This window comes from Phaethon lepturus, unplaced genomic scaffold (genome assembly GCF_000687285.1).
Source record: "Phaethon lepturus isolate BGI_N335 unplaced genomic scaffold, ASM68728v1 scaffold15500, whole genome shotgun sequence".
Classification (NCBI taxonomy): domain Eukaryota; kingdom Metazoa; phylum Chordata; class Aves; order Phaethontiformes; family Phaethontidae; genus Phaethon; species Phaethon lepturus.
In genome coordinates, this window is record NW_010511341.1 from 19,101 (window position 1) to 36,352 (window position 17,252).

At 41.6% G+C, this 17,252-nt stretch overlaps 1 protein-coding gene across 1 annotated transcript in view; it reads right to left on the reverse strand.

The window, feature by feature from the left end:
- Positions 1-5,017: 5,017 nt before the first annotated feature.
- Positions 5,018-17,252, reverse strand: part of SUCO (SUN domain containing ossification factor) — a 27,752-nt gene continuing 15,517 nt past the window's right edge. Inside the window, exons 12-20 of the mRNA XM_010283697.1 lie at positions 16,220-16,294; positions 15,634-15,730; positions 13,390-14,556; positions 12,462-12,549; positions 9,776-9,880; positions 7,806-7,960; positions 7,360-7,451; positions 6,079-6,134; positions 5,018-5,914 (exon numbers count right to left, since the gene is read on the reverse strand). Coding sequence (XP_010281999.1) covers positions 5,468-5,914; positions 6,079-6,134; positions 7,360-7,451; positions 7,806-7,960; positions 9,776-9,880; positions 12,462-12,549; positions 13,390-14,556; positions 15,634-15,730; positions 16,220-16,294 — 2,282 coding nt within the window. The 3' untranslated portion in view covers positions 5,018-5,467. The remainder of the gene's footprint in view (positions 5,915-6,078; positions 6,135-7,359; positions 7,452-7,805; positions 7,961-9,775; positions 9,881-12,461; positions 12,550-13,389; positions 14,557-15,633; positions 15,731-16,219; positions 16,295-17,252) is intronic.

A 17,252-nucleotide genomic window follows, 5' to 3' on the forward strand; every position in this document is an offset into this window, starting at 1 on the left:
TGCCAGCGCAAAGCCAGCCTTGGCCCTGGAAAATGCCATCTGGCTCTGCTGGCCAATGTGTCCTAGTCTGTATTTGACAATTTTATTTCTTCTTGAGAGCAGCCTTTCTCCAGCCCATTAAAAAAAAAAAATCCACCGGCAACGTACACAACCTTGACATTCCACCAGTTACTGTGTCAAATTATGACTAACAGAAGATATTCACTACCTGCTTTGAGTTATTTTTCTGGGTGGGAAATAAAATCACAGACAAGGATTCTTGTTTGCTGTGAGTTCAGAGGGCCCCAGCACCGGGATGTAAGCTCTAGCCACCACATCTAACAAAGGAAAAAATAAGTCTCAGGATGGCCACCATTTCTTTTCCGTTTCTAGGTCCGCAAAGCACAGAGTTATCTGATCTCCATTCCCTACCAAAAGCCGTACCTCTAATCTGTGACTTAATGAGTGACTCTGATGAAAAGCGGCACACGCAAGACCAGCTGCAGCTCCCAGGCCGTGTGTCCAAAACAAGAGACAGCAGTAAGGCAGCAGAAAGCTCCTTGCTAGCTTCTTTTAAAGTTACAGTTCTTAAATTAGAGAGAGATACGTAAGAGAGATTAATGAGTTTCGCTATCCTTTCCTAAGCTAACACATTTTATCTAAACGAGCTCTGGGAACACTACTTCTGCTTGAGCTGTTACAAGCCCCAGTAATGTCTTCAGTGGTACCTGTTGCTGTTTGACACTCAGGGTTTCCAAGAGATGAGACACACACTGCTTGATGGCCTACCCACAGCACTTTGTGGTCAGGGCTCTACACTTTAACTGTTCCAAATGAAGTGGAACATGTTTGTACCTCATTAGGTGAGGCATGCTAAGCTGTTCCATCTTGTTTCATCTCACACTAACTTGGCAAAAGCACAAGTTACCCATGGACACCTTATACTTGAGTTCTCCGCTTACCAGTACCACGCAACTGGTAGAGTTTGCATATTTTAAAGATACTGGATTTCTACTGTGATGCTTAATGTATATAATCTAAATGCCTTATGTCAGCAAATATGGCTAGTAATTCACTTATACAATGTGTACGTTTGTGACTACCCATCCTCCCATGAAAACCTTCATGTGGCTTACATATTTTTTGACCTTGGGCTCAAGACCTGCTCAAGGACTGCAAGGTATGTGGTCTTCACTACTGCATACGCATGCTGGCTTCTTAGTATCTTACACCAACAACTGTCCAACCTTATTAAGCAGTATCACAAGACAGACAAGGCCCTCCCTTTAAATATCCACAGCACCACAGGAATTTTTCAAGATTTAAGCCGCCATTGTTAAAAGCTATTATCTCCATGTAAAGACCATGACAAATTTGAGGAACTTGATTTCACTCAAGAATCAAGTTTTGAAAGCTAGAGTCGGTGTCACATTAATAAAACTGGAAGTAAAAAATTACTCAAGAGCCCACATGAAAGGATAACATTAAGCAATAAGAACTTGACAATAAGAGACTTTTTTTTTAAAAAGTGGTTACAAATAATTAAAAGTAGCAAGGCAGCAGCAGGCGGAAGCTGTGGTTCCATCTTCAGTCTAGTGCCAGAACAAACGCTCTCGAGCTTGCATAGGTTCCTTCAGATGCTGGCTTTCTCAGGTGAGCTTGCAATAGCACAAACGGCTCCATAGGTTCCTTCAGATGCTGGCTTTCTCAGGGGCTGAAGCATAGCCTATGCTTTGATGGGAAAGTTTAGACCTAGACATAGTTGAAATGGTTAGGTGGTGTGCTTAGGAGGATATGAAAGTCACTCCTTGGCTGACAGGCACCAGCAGTCACTCTATGATAGTTGGGCTTTATTCACAGGAGTCATTGCTGCTCACAGCCATCTCCACTGTCGCAGCACAAAAAAAAAAACTAGGCCGCCATTTTTCACCATATGACCCAAGTTTCTGTTAGCCAGATACTTAAAATACTAGAAAAGCCTGCACTGTGCTCCCCACCACACCAGCTGAATTCACACAAGCTCCTGTTGACTCAGAGGCCAGAGGTATCATTTCTTAGGAACAAGAAGTAGTTTTCAAGAAAGTGAACCTACACAGCCCATGACATCATTTATTCATTACACTGTTTTTTGGGGTACACTGTCAGGAGTGGGAATGCTGCGAGGCATTCTCAAAACAGCCTTGAAACACGGAAGCCTGAGTGAGAGGAGTTTCTGGCCCTGTGTTATCTCCCACTTACAGCCACATCTCCAGTGTGAATTGGAAGCCATGTTCTCACTAGAGCTCTGCTCTGTCCATTTGGGCTATGCACTATTCCCATGGCACATTTCCTCTGCATTCGTCACATGAGAAGCTTCATCGCGTTTTTTTTCCTGCAGAATACAGCAGCTCCTTAGATCCAAGTTATGCCCAATTTTTAAAACAGAGAGAGAACAGGGTGTTAAAGGACGGTTTTAGAAGGCATTTAGTTTCACATCTGAACTTGCTAACTTGGAAATTTGAACATGTGCTTGGAATTTAAACACGCACAACGTACTCAGACTTATAACACCCAAGGTATAAAACAGACCGTATCAGCAGAAGAGCACCAGCAAAAAGGGATTTCAGTCGCAGGCTAAGTATCACCTTCCCAAGAAAGAATGGGGATGTATACATAAACGCTTTTAAACAAACACAATACTCTCCTCTTGCATGAGGAAGCACTGAGGAGTGCTTCTAATTCCTCAACTGTGTATTTCCAAGTGATTTTCAGGGACTGCTCGCCAGTGCTGTGGGGTAATCCAGTCCAGAAAGCAAATGTACACAGGACAAAATAGGAAGTTGTCCATTACAGCAAAACAGAAAAGGATTAGGAAGAAAGTTTCTGGCCATCCAGGGAACTGCTGCTTCCAGGAAAGACAACCCTCCTTGCCCCAGAGCTATATGCTCACCCTCTATACTTAATAAATTTATATGACCACCTGCATCTTTGGTTTAACTTCAGTTTCACAACAAAATTTATTCTCATCCAATGCTTACAGGGCAGGTAGAACAAAGCGTAAATAAGTCCCAGTTAGAGACACATCTGTCCCTCATCACAACTCATTTGGCCTCATTCTACACCTATCAGCAGATTCTAGGTCTGTCAGTCTTTGGTTTATAGCCAGATGGTGAAGATGGGCTCTCTTAAGAATTCAATCATGTCCAGCCTCAGCTGATTCTTACTGAAAAGAACAACAGCTCAGTGATTCCTCAGGGCAGTAAAGCAAAGCATGCTTCCTACAAGTGATGTATCAAGAGGAAGGCCAGTAAATAAAAAACGCTGCACCACAAAAAACACACACACTCAAAAAACATCACACCCCCCCCTCAGCAAACCCCACATTCAATTGCTTTTTAAATCATAGCACTATGATGAAGCAGAGTCTTGAGACACTTGAGAGAAATTAGTGCTGGGGAGGTCTCATTTGGCAAGAGAAGTAGATGCTGGACAGCCAGTGAACTTGGCACTTGGCTGCATGCAGTGCTGCTACGCTTGCTAGAAGCTGGGAGGAAGGGAACAGTAAGGGGCAGGCTTCAAGGTGAAAACTCTGGTTTGAAATGAGAAATTACTATCTAACATTTTCTTTTAATGTCCTTTTACATCCTTCACAAACTTTAGCTCCGAGTACCAAGAGGCAACTTCATGCAGTCACTCGCACAGAAAGCTACCACTTCCCAGGATCGCCCAGGTCAAGACGTGAAACGATACCTGCTGGAAATCTTTCTAGCAGTTTTAGATGGCCACAGTTCCTGAACTTTCTGACAAAGCACCACTCAGCCTTCAGCTTCCCTCCCTCCACTCCCCCTTTTCCTTTTTTAAATGGAGAAGCACATCTAGGCTGACAAATAAGTTTATGCACTCCTTACTATGGCCCACAGGACCCCAACCCAGTCCCAGACTAAAATTTAAAGATTAGTCCGTCTCAAAGAATTTAAGCCACAAGTTTCATTTTCAAAGGAAAAATGCCAGTAAATTAAAGACAAAGTGTTCAGATTTATTTGGAAATTCACAGTTTCTAATGGCACTACAGCTCTGTAGTTACATACTCTTGTTCCACAACATTGTATGCTGCACTCAGGTGGTAAGTATTTTCCTCATCCAGGTTTGAAACGTTCAACACATCTGGTTCATGTGCTCTGACTGGCTAATTGTGCAGATCAACTCCAAAAGTACATCACCTTAAAGTATTCATAAACTAACAAGAAAGCAGCAAAAAAAACCAAAGGCTTTAAATAAGTCACATTACATACAATACCCAGGAAAGGCATTAGATCAGTTAAAAAAGGTACCACTAAAAGTGCTCAATAAGTTAACTTATTTTTTACAACATGAATCTGTAACACCTGTCAAAAGGAATAACCTTTTGTTCCACTCACTCAGATATGCAGTCATCATTTTAGCAATCACACATCCTATACTATCCAAATATACAATCACAGTCAAAATAAAAAAACACTTGGATATGAAAATACCAACCATACAAACACTGCACATTTGTTAGCCAATACAAAAGCAAACGTTACAGAAATACCCACTTTGAACCAGCCTGACTGGTCAGACTTCAAGGCTTTGCAAACTCAACACATCCCGAGCTGGCTTGGAGAACAGCCCAGCTGCACCAGCTGACCCTCACATTCTTCAGCTGAGCTCTGCCCTGAACTCTCAGCACAGAAACAATGAGCATTCCTCAACCACTTCCTTCAGAGACCTACAGCAGGCAATTTAGGTAACAAATGCACTCACCAGCCTAGGATCCCATCGTACACAGGCAATCCTCATGAGCCACGGTCATTCATTTAGTACATCAGACTACAGCTCTGACTTGTAACTGAAGGTGGAAATAAACATGATTACCATCCCTAGTGAGGTATTTTCCCCAACTGAGTTTGCAAAACCAGAATCTAGTCAGGCAAGTCCATCTATTAGTATGTTTACAGTATCCAGTCCACATTACTGAGTCCAGCTGAAGGCCAACACATGTCCCTTTACAGCACTGTAGTGTTGCATCTTCAAAAAAAGCTAGAGAAATTACAAAATAAATCAAATGACAAACAACTGTATCTCCCCTCTTCCAGTGGCATTATAAATAGACAAAAGGCACATAAATATGGGAAGGTGCAAGAAATAGGAACAAAGCTAAAGGAAGAGGATTAGGCTTTTATCCCTATTCCACCCAACAAACTGGGCTTCAAAAAATCTCTGCCCCAGGAACTGTGAAAAAAAACCTTTATAAAATGAACCCTGCCCTCCCTCCCCCCAAGCTGTTCTCATAGGAAATTATCAGCCTTGTAAAGCTGCAGCTTATAGCCAAGATTGACACAATCCCATCTATTTAAAAAGGCAGAAACCAAATTTCTGAATACTTTCCAATGAGTTGAGATCTTCATCTCCCACTATCCTCCCACAGAATACCACAGACTGTTCTCAAACGAACAAACACTCTCCTGTTTGAGAAGTTCAGCTAGTTTTAGATGTGTCCAGAAACTGCCGTGACACCAAGTGTTCCCACTGTTATATCTTTGTTTCCTTTGATTATGTCATGCAGGCTTGGCATTGACCCTGACTTAGTCTGTATTAGAGTTTTTATGAGCTTCCCTTGGTCTGAAACTTTAGACCGTCTTCGTTTTATAGCCCTCTTCTCAGTTTTTGTCTTTTGGGTCTGTCCGTTGCACAGACTCGTACACGCTGAAATGCCACAAAAATAGGACTCCTCAGACTGCGATGACGTTTCAGAGCTTCCTTCAGATGGAGGACCCTTATATGAAGAGTGATAAACTTCCCCAATGTTAGAGAAGTCCCTCTGGTTCGTAAACGGCTTCCTTCCTTTAATTTCCCCGTTGGCTACTGGATGCAGAGGCTCTGTTGTTGGCTTAATAGTCTCTATTTTTTCACTTTTGTATTTACAACGCTTTTTCTGAAACCACAAGTAAAAAGAGAAACAGTTAGGTTCTGGAAGGCAAGCAGAGCGTAAAAACCAAGCCTCAGCAGGGGCGTGCGCAGGGGAGGGCAGCGGAGGTATGCACCACCTGCCGGCAGCAGCACGCTCAGCTCAGCCTGCGTCCCCCCCAGCCACCGTACCTTCTTCTCCGGGGAAAACTTCAGGGGCTCCACAATGTACAGGTCCTCTGGATCCGCTGTAAGAGAGGGTACATAAATTTAGCAGTCCTGACACTGCCAGCTCTAGAGCAACGCGATTCTAAAGAAAAAACCCTATGACAAAATATTCCATTTATCGCGTACGTTTTTGCTCCCCATTACAAGTTAATGGGGGTACAACACATGAACAGTGAAAGTGAATCAACACTGAGGAATTCCTCTATGCTGCCATGGCAGTTGTCACTGATATACACTTGACCTCCTGACACATTAGGCACATAGGCCACATTCTTTGGGGAAAAGGAACAATAGTCTGCAAAATTTAGCTTCTACGAAAACAAACTGTTACGAAGTGTTTAATGTGCAGCTTGCCCATGGCAGGACAGATACTAGAAGCACGTGTACCTATCAAGGACACAGATGTTCAGATTCACGTAAGACCTGTCTGGCACTCCTCCATCAGGGCTTTGTAAATGACTCCTCCAAGCCGAAGCGGGGGGGGAATTCGGAAAAAGCGTATTTTGCACAAAAATATTCTATGCCTTAGCTAGTCTCTATTGCAACATGTTCCCAAATTCAACTCACAAGTTGTAATGCAGTTTTATTCACAGTACAAAAACCCACAAAGCAAGTTTGCTGCACGCACCCAGAAAAGCAGTGTCAGCTGCATACTTGGTAGTTACTATAACCTGCAACACTTCTGGTCTTGCATGTTGATGAAGGCCATGAAAACAAAATTCAGTTGTCCCAAGTGTTAACATGAATACTGAAAAGACCAGATCACTCCTCATACCCAAGCCAAGATAAATAGCCTAAGTTTTCTTACTACAGTTGATAAATTTGGATCCTAAATATCTGCCAAATTTCAAAGACAGGGTATCAAGACTTCTGAGAATTAGGGCATTCAGACTTCCCACGTCCGACATTCCAAAAAAAAAAAAAGTCACTTTCTGCAAGCTACATAGCTTTGTAGATGTGAATGCCTGCATGGATTGCTACTAACTGCAAGAAACCACCTGTGGAGCTGAAATGATAGCAAAGACTACATTTAATGTTTTAGCATAACTTAGCACCGTTCTGTGAGGATCTGGTAACTTGTTCATGAACCACCTTGTCCTACAGAATGTATACGTGAACTACTGTAATCCAGTGTCCTTTGACATTAACCTGCAATTCCATTTTCATACACTTGCAGTAACACACATGTTGTATAGCTCTAATAGAGTAACACTAAAGACTAGATGTATGATATGTGAAGAATACCTTCTTTACCAGCTAGCTGAAAAGACTGTGATCTGACCAGTGGAAGAGAAGTTCTCCTTTTCAAATTCATATCATCATAGGAGGAAAAACACCTAGGAAACAAAATCCACAAAGCTTTTTTTAAACATTTTTCTCAGGACTTTGTCATACGCGTTTTTCATTAAGAAACATCTTTGGCAGAAGGACAGATTTGCTGAGGTGCCCAAGAAATCCTGGCAAACAGACACAGTACTGTATTTGCAACAAGCTACCAAGGCATGTTAAGCATGTAGCCCCAAAATGCTCCCAGGAGTGTGTTAGTACACAGCAGTAATGGCTCTTTGCTATCAATTTTGAGTTTGCAGAAAGACGACTCAAAATTAAAGCAGATGTGCCAGTCCCAGAATATTTAGGAAGTATCAGTAAAAGCTGCAAGAACAATTAAGTCTCAAATATAAATTCATTACCTTTTGGGGCTAGGGTAGTGATTACTTTTGGGAATTTTTGAGAGGTAATCTTCACAGAACTGAGAAGTGCTTCGGCACCGCTGCACACAAAGCACCAAGCCCAGAATGACGCAGAGGACCAGAGAAATCACAAGGTAGGTCTGCCGATCAGAAACCTGAAAGAATTTGATAACTTGTTGTTAAAGACAAAGAATAATTTAATTGTGCTATTATGCTCATGTTTTAAACATTAAAATCTTAAAAGAACATAATCGACCTGTTCTCAAGCCACTTTCCCTCAACTTCATTAATCACTCATTCAAATTTGAGTATTTTTTCAGAGGTTTGATGTAGCCTACTGGCTACACAGCATTCAAGGCCTGAAGGCTGAAAACAACTAGCTGGTAACACAGGACAAGATTTCAACTTGTGTTGAACTAGTACCACTAGTATGGTACCACCATAAGTTAAAGCAGCAGCCGCCCCTTGCAAAGAGCATTCAAACCTATCTGAAAGTAATATACTTTCTGTAAGAAAGTGCACTAAAAGTAATTTCTCTGTTTTACAATTGACACGAATGTAATACTATCTCAATTTTATGTGATGCTTTTCATTAGCTGACATTGCAGTACTTCACAGAATAAATACCATTATATTCACTTGATTCAATGGATTTCATCTCTCTAAATACTCTTCCATCTCACAACCTAGCAGAAGGATTTTTTCATGTATGTTCATTTCTGAAGACTGACAGATGAAGCTTACTAGAATTATATGGAAGCTGAAGTCCAAGGGTGTTTTGCAGATAGTGTTTAAAAAATGAACGGCACAGTTCTTTTCCTATTAAAAAAAATCTACCTTAAACACACTAAGAGATCTTAGAAGTCAAGCAAAGACTTTAGAAAAGACAAGGAACACAACTTCCCATTTTGTAACGAGCAAGCGTCTCAGACTAATAGACTCAGGTGACCAGAGTTCAATTCCAGGAAAGCCATGTGTTCAAATTCCAGGACACTCGTCTAACATACCCGCATGATCATCACCGTCAAATCCTGGTTAAAACCACAGCACTCATGAACAGGTGCTTAGCCAGGCAGGCATCAAAGGAGTCTCACTTAAGTGTTAGGAAACAGCTCAAGAGATATCTTTGGCAACATGCACAAAAAAAAAGTTTATGGTACTGCTTGAAATCCCCGGCTGGAGAATGTAAACACTTGAGAGAACATGCTCCTAATATTGTTGCCAAGATTCCCCTAACCTCCAAAGCTAAGAATAGCCAGAGGTAAAAGAAGAAGGGTGTCTTAGCCTCCCATTCAGTAGCTAAGAGTGCAACCCTCCACATAGTCATCTGTTATTACAGCCCAGTTCTAACAGTGCCCAACACACTCTTGCACACCGAACCTCCTATGGCAAAAATCTGTTAATATTTAAGTGGACAACATAAGTGCTGGACACCGCAAACTGTCCCATTTTACTGATGTTGTATAACAAAGCCATGCAATACAACTAGTTATATAATGCAGCAAGTGCCAGAGAAGTTTTTGAAGCATGAACTTTATCATTCCCTCTAACACATCAAACGTTCTGTATGTGCAACAAATCCTATTTACTGCCATTTCAGTCAGTGGTTAGTCTTCTAATTTCATTAAGAGTAATTTCACAGAACAATACCAATTCCAACGCACTACAGAAAGGCTGAGATATTAAGTTATTCTAACTAGGTTTTATTTTTATTAGCTCAGACTACAATCACAGGGCTAGTAGGGCTGTACTAGAAATTATTACCAATCTTGCTGTGCATAAGACAGCTCAAGCTACTCAAAACTTTCCTCCCCTTCCTTGACCAGCTGCTAAAGTAGGCTGAAAGCAACACTACAGACAACTTCTCAGACGAAAGCCTCATTTAAAGACTCCACACCTCTTCAAAGTGGGGTATGTTTATGCATCTGTTTCCTTTGTATTCTCGTGCCATATTGCTGAATTGTAATTACCTCACGTTTTAATTCCGTGACAGTTGTTGACAGATTGGAAACTAGCTGCGTCATGTTGCTGAGCTGTGCTTGCAACAGCTGGATTGCTTCTGTCTGCCGCTGATCCTGTATTGGAGAGAGTCATGGCCATGCTATTTAGTTGTCAGGTTCTCACTATCATATACTCTCACCTGGACCAAGTTAGCATTCTGACAGAGACAGGCATTTTGTAGTCACATGACCTATTCATCATTGTTTTCAACACAACTTTCATGTAGCATTTGAAACTGCTTAAGCAGTATTAGTCACATACACACTTCAAAAAAATCAATGTTTTTACTTATCAAACAACTTTTTGTAACATTATGCCAAGTGCATTTCATTACAGTGACTTCTGCTAGCTTCATTAAAGGCAGATTAAGTTGCCAGCTCCATGCAATGACTATCAGGAAGCTGAGTATTCTCACGTTACAAAATACACATGCAGGTGACCAGCCAGAGCTAAAGCCTAGTCACTGAGGTATAGCTTCTGCTCTGGGATCAGATGGCCAGCCACTTAACAATAGGAGCCCAAGCCAACCAGGTACAGGTCCTTTACGACTATCATCTCCTGGAAAGAGCCCTAACATGATCCTTAATCTTGTGAGAAATTAAGAAACAAGAGGAGAATATCAGGGAGGTTAACCACGAGGAGCACCTCAAACTCACCAGCATTTGACACTATTTGAAAAAAGCAGAAAAGAGCATCCATACAGTCTCAGGGAAGCTGCCATTTTTTAGCAGCTTTTGATGGATGAGCAAACTACTCCTCCTATGACCAGCTGACCCACCTAGTGGATATGGGAAAGGCTGTGGATGTTGTCTACCTGGACTTTAGTAAAGCCTTTGACAGTGTCTCCCGCAGCATTCTCCCACAGAAACTGGTGGCTCATGGCTTAGACAGGTTTACTCTTCACTGGGTAAAGAACTGGCTGGATGGTCGAGCCCAGAGAGTTGTGGTGAACGGCGTTATATCCACACAAGCGGTGTTCCCCAGGGCTCGGTTCTGGGGTCGGTCTTGTTCAGTATCTTTACTGAGGACCTGGATGAGGGGATTGAGTGCTCCCTCAGTAAGTTTGCAGATGACACCAAGCTGGGTGGGAGTGTTGATCTGCTGGAGGGTAGGAGGGCTCTGCAGAAGGATCTGGACAGGCTGGATCGATGGGCCGAGGTCAACTGTATGAGGTTCAATAAGGCCAAGTGCCAGGTCCTGCACTTCCGTCACAACAACGCCATGCAATGCTACAGGCTTGGGGAGGAGTGGATGGAGAGCTGCCCAGCAGAAAAGAACCTGGGGGTGCTGGCTGACAGCCAGCTGAACATGAGCCAGCAGTGTGCCCAGGTGGCCAGGAAGGCCAACAGCGTCCTGGCCTGTATCAGAAATAGTGTGGCCAGCAGGAGTAGGGAAGTGATTGTCCACCTGAAATCAGCACTGGTGAGGCCACACCTCAAATACTGTGTTCGGTTTTGGGCCCCTCACTACAAGAAGGATGCTGAGGTGCTGGAGCGTATCCAGAGAAGGGCAACAAAGCTGGTGAGGGGTCTGGAGGACAAGTCTTATGAGGAGCAGCTGAGGGAACTGGGGGTGTTCAGTCTGGAGGAGGCTGAGGGGAGACCTCATCGCTCTCTACAACTACCTGAAAGGGGGTTGTGGTGAGGTGGGGGTTGGTCTCTTCTCCCAAGTAACTAGCGACAGGACAAGAGGAAATGGCCTCAAGTTGCACCAGGGGACGTTTAGATTGGATATTAGGAAACACTTCTTCACCGAGAGAGTGGTCAAGCATTGGAACAGGCTGTGCAGGGAGGTGGTGGAGTCACCATCTCTGGAAGTATTCAAACAATGTGTGGATGTGGCACTTTGGGGCATGGTGGCACTGGATTAATGGTTGGACTTGATGATCTCGAAGGTCCTTTCCAACCTTAATGATTCTGTGATACATGCCTGGGACTGTACTTCAGAAATTTTCAGACAGTTTGGGATTAAGCCTGCTATGCCACATGCACAGTTGCTTTAGTGATTATTCAGCACTGCTAGTAGTGCTTAGGAAACAGCTCTTTTTCACAGCTGCTTAGGAAAGTTAGGATGGCAGAGCCAGGAAAACCTCTCCTTCAGCTCCCACTTCTTTAAATCACATCTTGAAGAATTAACTAAAGCTTTTGTTATATACATTATACTTTCAAATGCAAATTTGGCATAAGCCATTTCTGTACCCCTCTTCCTTTCTAGAGGTTAGGTCTCTTCAGGGATGTCAGGGCAATACTTTAAATCAGAGATGAAAACCAAACCAAGTTCAAAAGTAAAAAAATGGTTTTGAGTGCAGCCACAGCCAAGAAACAAGGGTTGGGAACGACCTGGATAAATGTCTTTGTCAATTAAAAAGTTCAGAGTTTTAGCCATTACCAGCTGACAACAGATTTTTTTCTTCAAATACAAAATGAGGAAGCAGAGCTGGAAATGGCTTTATTCTATAACAACTGGGAACATACCTATAAAATTTCTTACCGAGAAAAAAATTGGGAAGCATGGAATGGAGCTGCTTTTAAAAGGCAGATACACAGCTAATAAAAATCTTCAACTGAAAGGTAATTTCTGCACCTCCTTGAAACTCTTTCTTAAAGGTAAACTTTCCTAAGCAGGAAAACACTTAAGTACTCCAACAAACCATACCTGCTCTTCTGCTATTCTTGAAGTGTTCTGAAGTTTTATTATTGTTTTATTGAAAGCCTTCTGCATTTCTTCCATTTGCTTCCGGTACCTAAAATGAAGAGTGCAAAGGTCTGAAACGCTAGTTGATAAAACTAGAAAATACCACTATTCCAGAAGAAAGCCTCTCTTTGCCCAAAGTAGTTTTATTTAAACGTCAAGTGGTATTTCAAGCTTCAGACATAAAACAGGGATGATGTGTGTCTCTAGGGTTTTTTTGTGGTTTGTTTCCCCCCGCCTCAAGGTTAAAGTCAAACCTATTTCAACACCATAGAGCTTCACACCAATTTACTCACTGCCAAGACAGACAACACAACAGTAACTATAACTAAGAGCCCCTTCCTTGGAACCAATTCTGAAATGGGTACATTTCCTCATTCTCCTATGGCTAAGCAGCATCACAGGTAAACACTAATATACATACATCCCTCACAGAAAGTTCTAGGTTCCCTCTCCATGCTCCCTTCTTCAACAAGAGTTATTACAGATAACATGGCAGTTTAAGTGGAAACAATCAACTCAGTAAAGAAGGCATTGTAGGTCTGTGTCATTCAGTGTAACAGCAACAGGAGGACGGGCCCTTTTGTTGAAAGGATTATGGACAGGATTAGTGCTTACATCCTGGCAACACATCCTTTTAAAAGCAATATTCCTCAAAACAAACTAGATGTGACTGTATCCAAAAATACAGAAAGGGAACCCCTGCCACCCATGGACATCTACATCTCCTAGGATTAGGTACTTTTCTCAATTTTCCATAAAGCTTTATGCTGTGATTTACATTATACTCTGCTTCCACTGCACTACTTTCCGTATGCGTATGTTGCTTTGTATAGTTGGCTAAAATCATGTTTACATATGGTAGACTCTTACCAGTTTTCCTCAAACTTACCTTTGACTAAGTTCTTCTAAGTAACGGCTGCTGAGAGACATGTTTACTTCTAGGGCTTTTATGCGATTATTAAGGCGCATGAAGACGGACTCCTTTTGATTAGATCCATGAACAAGATTTCCGTTAGCATACCCTAGATCTGTTGAATTCTGCAATTCAGCATAGAAATCTGTAGCTGTTCTCTGCGGTCCCCCAGAGACCGGAATTGCCATTAAAGCTTCTTCAGTTGCCTGGTCATCCTCCTTTGTTTCGGCAGATACAGAAGAATCCACAGGAGGCAAGACAAGTTTCTGCATTTCTGGAGTGCTTTCCTTTCCTTCTCCAGCATCACCGGCTAACATGCCCACTGTATATTCAGGCTGCAGAACAGTCTCTGTAGGCTTTGAAATCACTGGAGTAGCAATAGTCTCTCTTGCACTCACCTCCTTCACCTCGGTGGCCATGCTGGTCTCAGAAGCTACAGGGTTTTCTTCTGCAATAGAGCTCTCGGTCTTTTCTGTTTCTGCACTGATCTCAGCTATATCCACCTGGGGAGTCACACTTGGTGCTACCTGGCCTGCATCATCTTTTGCAGGCTCCAACATCATGTCTGTTGTTGGCAATGGCTTAACTTCAGAAGTAACTTCTAAGAGGAGGGATTGAGACACAGTTTGAGGATGGCTTGGCTCCAGTTCAATTGAATCTGTGGTCTCATTACTGATCTCTTCACGGACCACACTGAAGTCAACTGCAACAGTAGATCCAGGTGGTTTCTCAACTTTGCTGTCTAATTGCTCAAGCAGAGGCTCATCTATTGACGTATGTATAGATTCGGTCAGAACTGCCTGCGGCTGCTGAACATCAGCAGAGTAACCTTGCCCTTGTTTACCTTCAGTTTTACTACGCTGCCGATGCATGGCTACTGCAACTGAACACCATTTAAACAGATATTCTGAAAAGGTGGAAATACAACATGCTGCTGCCATGTCACAGCAGTACTTTTCTGTCTCGAGTTCAAACCATGCCGATGCGTCGTCTTCTTCCTGATCATCACTGGGCAGCAAGGTTACCGTTGACTGGCTTGTATCTTCTTCGTACTCTTGTACCAGCTGAACAATAGGACTTTCTTTTGTCAAATCCACCACAAATTGCTCTTTATCTATCCGTGGAATATCTGCAGTAACAAGTCTACAAAGAAAGATTTAAAGATGGACTGTTACTTCAACAGTTTAACAATGCCCGCTCTGGAAGACTGCAAAAGTCTTTTCTTTTAGAAAGTTAGCGAAGCTTATTCAAGTGACCAAAGGCCAGTCTGGATACAGTCAGGAATTCTGTAAATTAGTATTTTCTCTGGTGTTATTCAATTCCACTTTGTAAACAAATTATTTCAATCCTTGCTTCTGAAGCAGCAAACCCTCTCAATCAGCTATTGCCCTTTCCCTCACCCCTGAAAAAGGTCACCAGTTCAAATATCACTAAGTTCTTACACAGCAAGCATCTTACTCTGCTGCAATCTTCAAATGCAAATGCAAGAATCACAACCTTCCCACTGACCTTCGTCAGTCTCTGAGTGCTAGAAAACAATAAAACCACTAAACACAGCACAAGTCATGTCTTAACATTTAAGCTAGAGTCTCAGCTCTAAGTAGCCAAATCAATTCTTATCAACTGTAATTGATTAGAATTTGTAATCAACTAAAAAACCCCATAGAATATCTACATACAGCTCCCCCTCCCAACCTAATTTTGTATCTTTGCATACAGATTTTCATCAAGGAAAGCCTAGCAAAAAAATACAAGCTTCTATAACAGTATTTTTGTTAATACAATTTAACTGAAGTTTCAGCAATATAACTTACACTCCTAATTAGTCTCCCTTGCGGAGGACAACCTGCAAAACCTGGAAGAACATTAAGTCAGTTTCCACCCAAGAATGCTGCAACAGCCAAGAGCAGCAAACCACTCCTGCTGCTTCTTCTAAACAAAGTAATACAACTGAGAAAGTTAGTGATGCATTTTGACATTCAATCAAGTGTTAAAATAGAACCTATTGTAATGGAAATAAATAGCTACAAACAGTAACTAAATGATAGATTTCCCTGGTTAGTACATTACAATACTACACATTTCAGCAAATACTTGCCTTTTTACTTGTTTAAGGCAGAGTGCCACTATCTGAGCATTCTACTACCAAAGATTCCAGACCGGTGCATGTTAGTCCCTGGTAGGAACACACTGAGAAAAATCCCACCACCAATCACTTACTCTGGTGAAGGAACAGGAGTTGGTTCAGGCAATCTTGGTGCAGCTGTTGAAGTTGCAGGGGTGGCAGTGACATTTTCAGACACACTTTTGTTCCCTGCTGCAGGAAGGAGGAAAATGTCAACATAAAGATTCAAGAATCATGTTTGTTTTCAATTAATTTGGGTTTGTTTGGTTTTAGATTATTAACTGCACTACCAAATTAACTGCAGATGTCATTCATAGTTATTTGAAAGAAAAGTGCTACTAGCAGTTTATGTATACAATGTTATGGACAGTCTTGAAATATTTCCAGGGAGAAGCAGCAAATTAGACTTTACAGCTGAAGCTGGGTAATAGAGAGAGTAAGGAATTCTGAATATAGCTGAACAAACATATATGTTATCTATCTGTACCTGTCTCAGCAAATTCAGCGTCTTTGTTCCACATTTCAAGGTCAGTAGGATAAAAATTCTATGGCACTAATCAGGTATGCCATAAAAGGTGAAAAATGTCATTTAAACACAGATCATCCAACTCCTCATAAATAAATAAAATGACAAAAAGAAATTAAATTTTCCAGAATGCTTTTAATCTTAAAAAAAATTACCTTCAGCTTCAGATGACTCTTCAATTTTGGCTCCAAGCATATTAGCAGCAATATTCACCATACTTAGGATAGCATCTAAAAGAAAAAACAACTAATCAAAGAGGACATATTCGGAGGCACAGAGATTAGCATCACTGAGCAATCTGCTATTTTGTAACACTTGCTTGAAACCAAGCACAACATAAGGACATAAAAAAAAATCCGCTCATTCTATTACACTGGATGGATCTGTTGCTTTTAAAGGATAAGTTTACAAGCTCAAAACCTGTATTTGAACACCCATATTTAACCTTTTAAGCTGATAACCATTTATCAGCTAGACCTTCTAACACTGAGAAGTACTTGCTGATCATTAGTCCACTGAAACCAAGTAACAGTAAGACAAATATTTAAGCATGGAATTTTCTGACAATCTGAGTGTGTGAACCACTAATGGGGGTCCCAAGCCAGAAATTTAGAGCTCGAACACTCGAATGGAGGAACTCTAATAAAGATAGTTTGGATCATTTGTCATAATAGCACTAAAGTAGTGAGTCAAGAAATGTCATTTGCTGAATGAGCAAGACAGAATTCTGCGTTTGAACACAGGATGTCCACAGCAGGACAGACACAGAAGCCTAAAGATTCATTCCAATTAAGCTGGACTCTCTGTCATTTTCCATCATACCTCACTCCTTAATCCCAAATCTTACTTTTGGCTCTGATCCTGCTGCAACATTACAATTCTAAATATTTTAAGATTTGAGGAAGAAAATCTACACTTTACAATCTGTTACTTGAATGCTATCTAGATCAATCAAGGCAACTGGAAGAAAACCGTAACAAATATTCAAAGATCTGCCTTAGATACACATATATTTTTTTTTTAAGGATCTGTTAAGTAGAACAGTTCTGCGTACTCTTCCCCCCTGCCCTATTCACAGAAGTAAATTCAAAGAGGGTCTGCTCTGTATCAGCACATATATTAAACACAGCTAACCATGGTCTTCATATTGAAAACAAACATAACTGCCAGGCTTCTTTAGAAGATGAA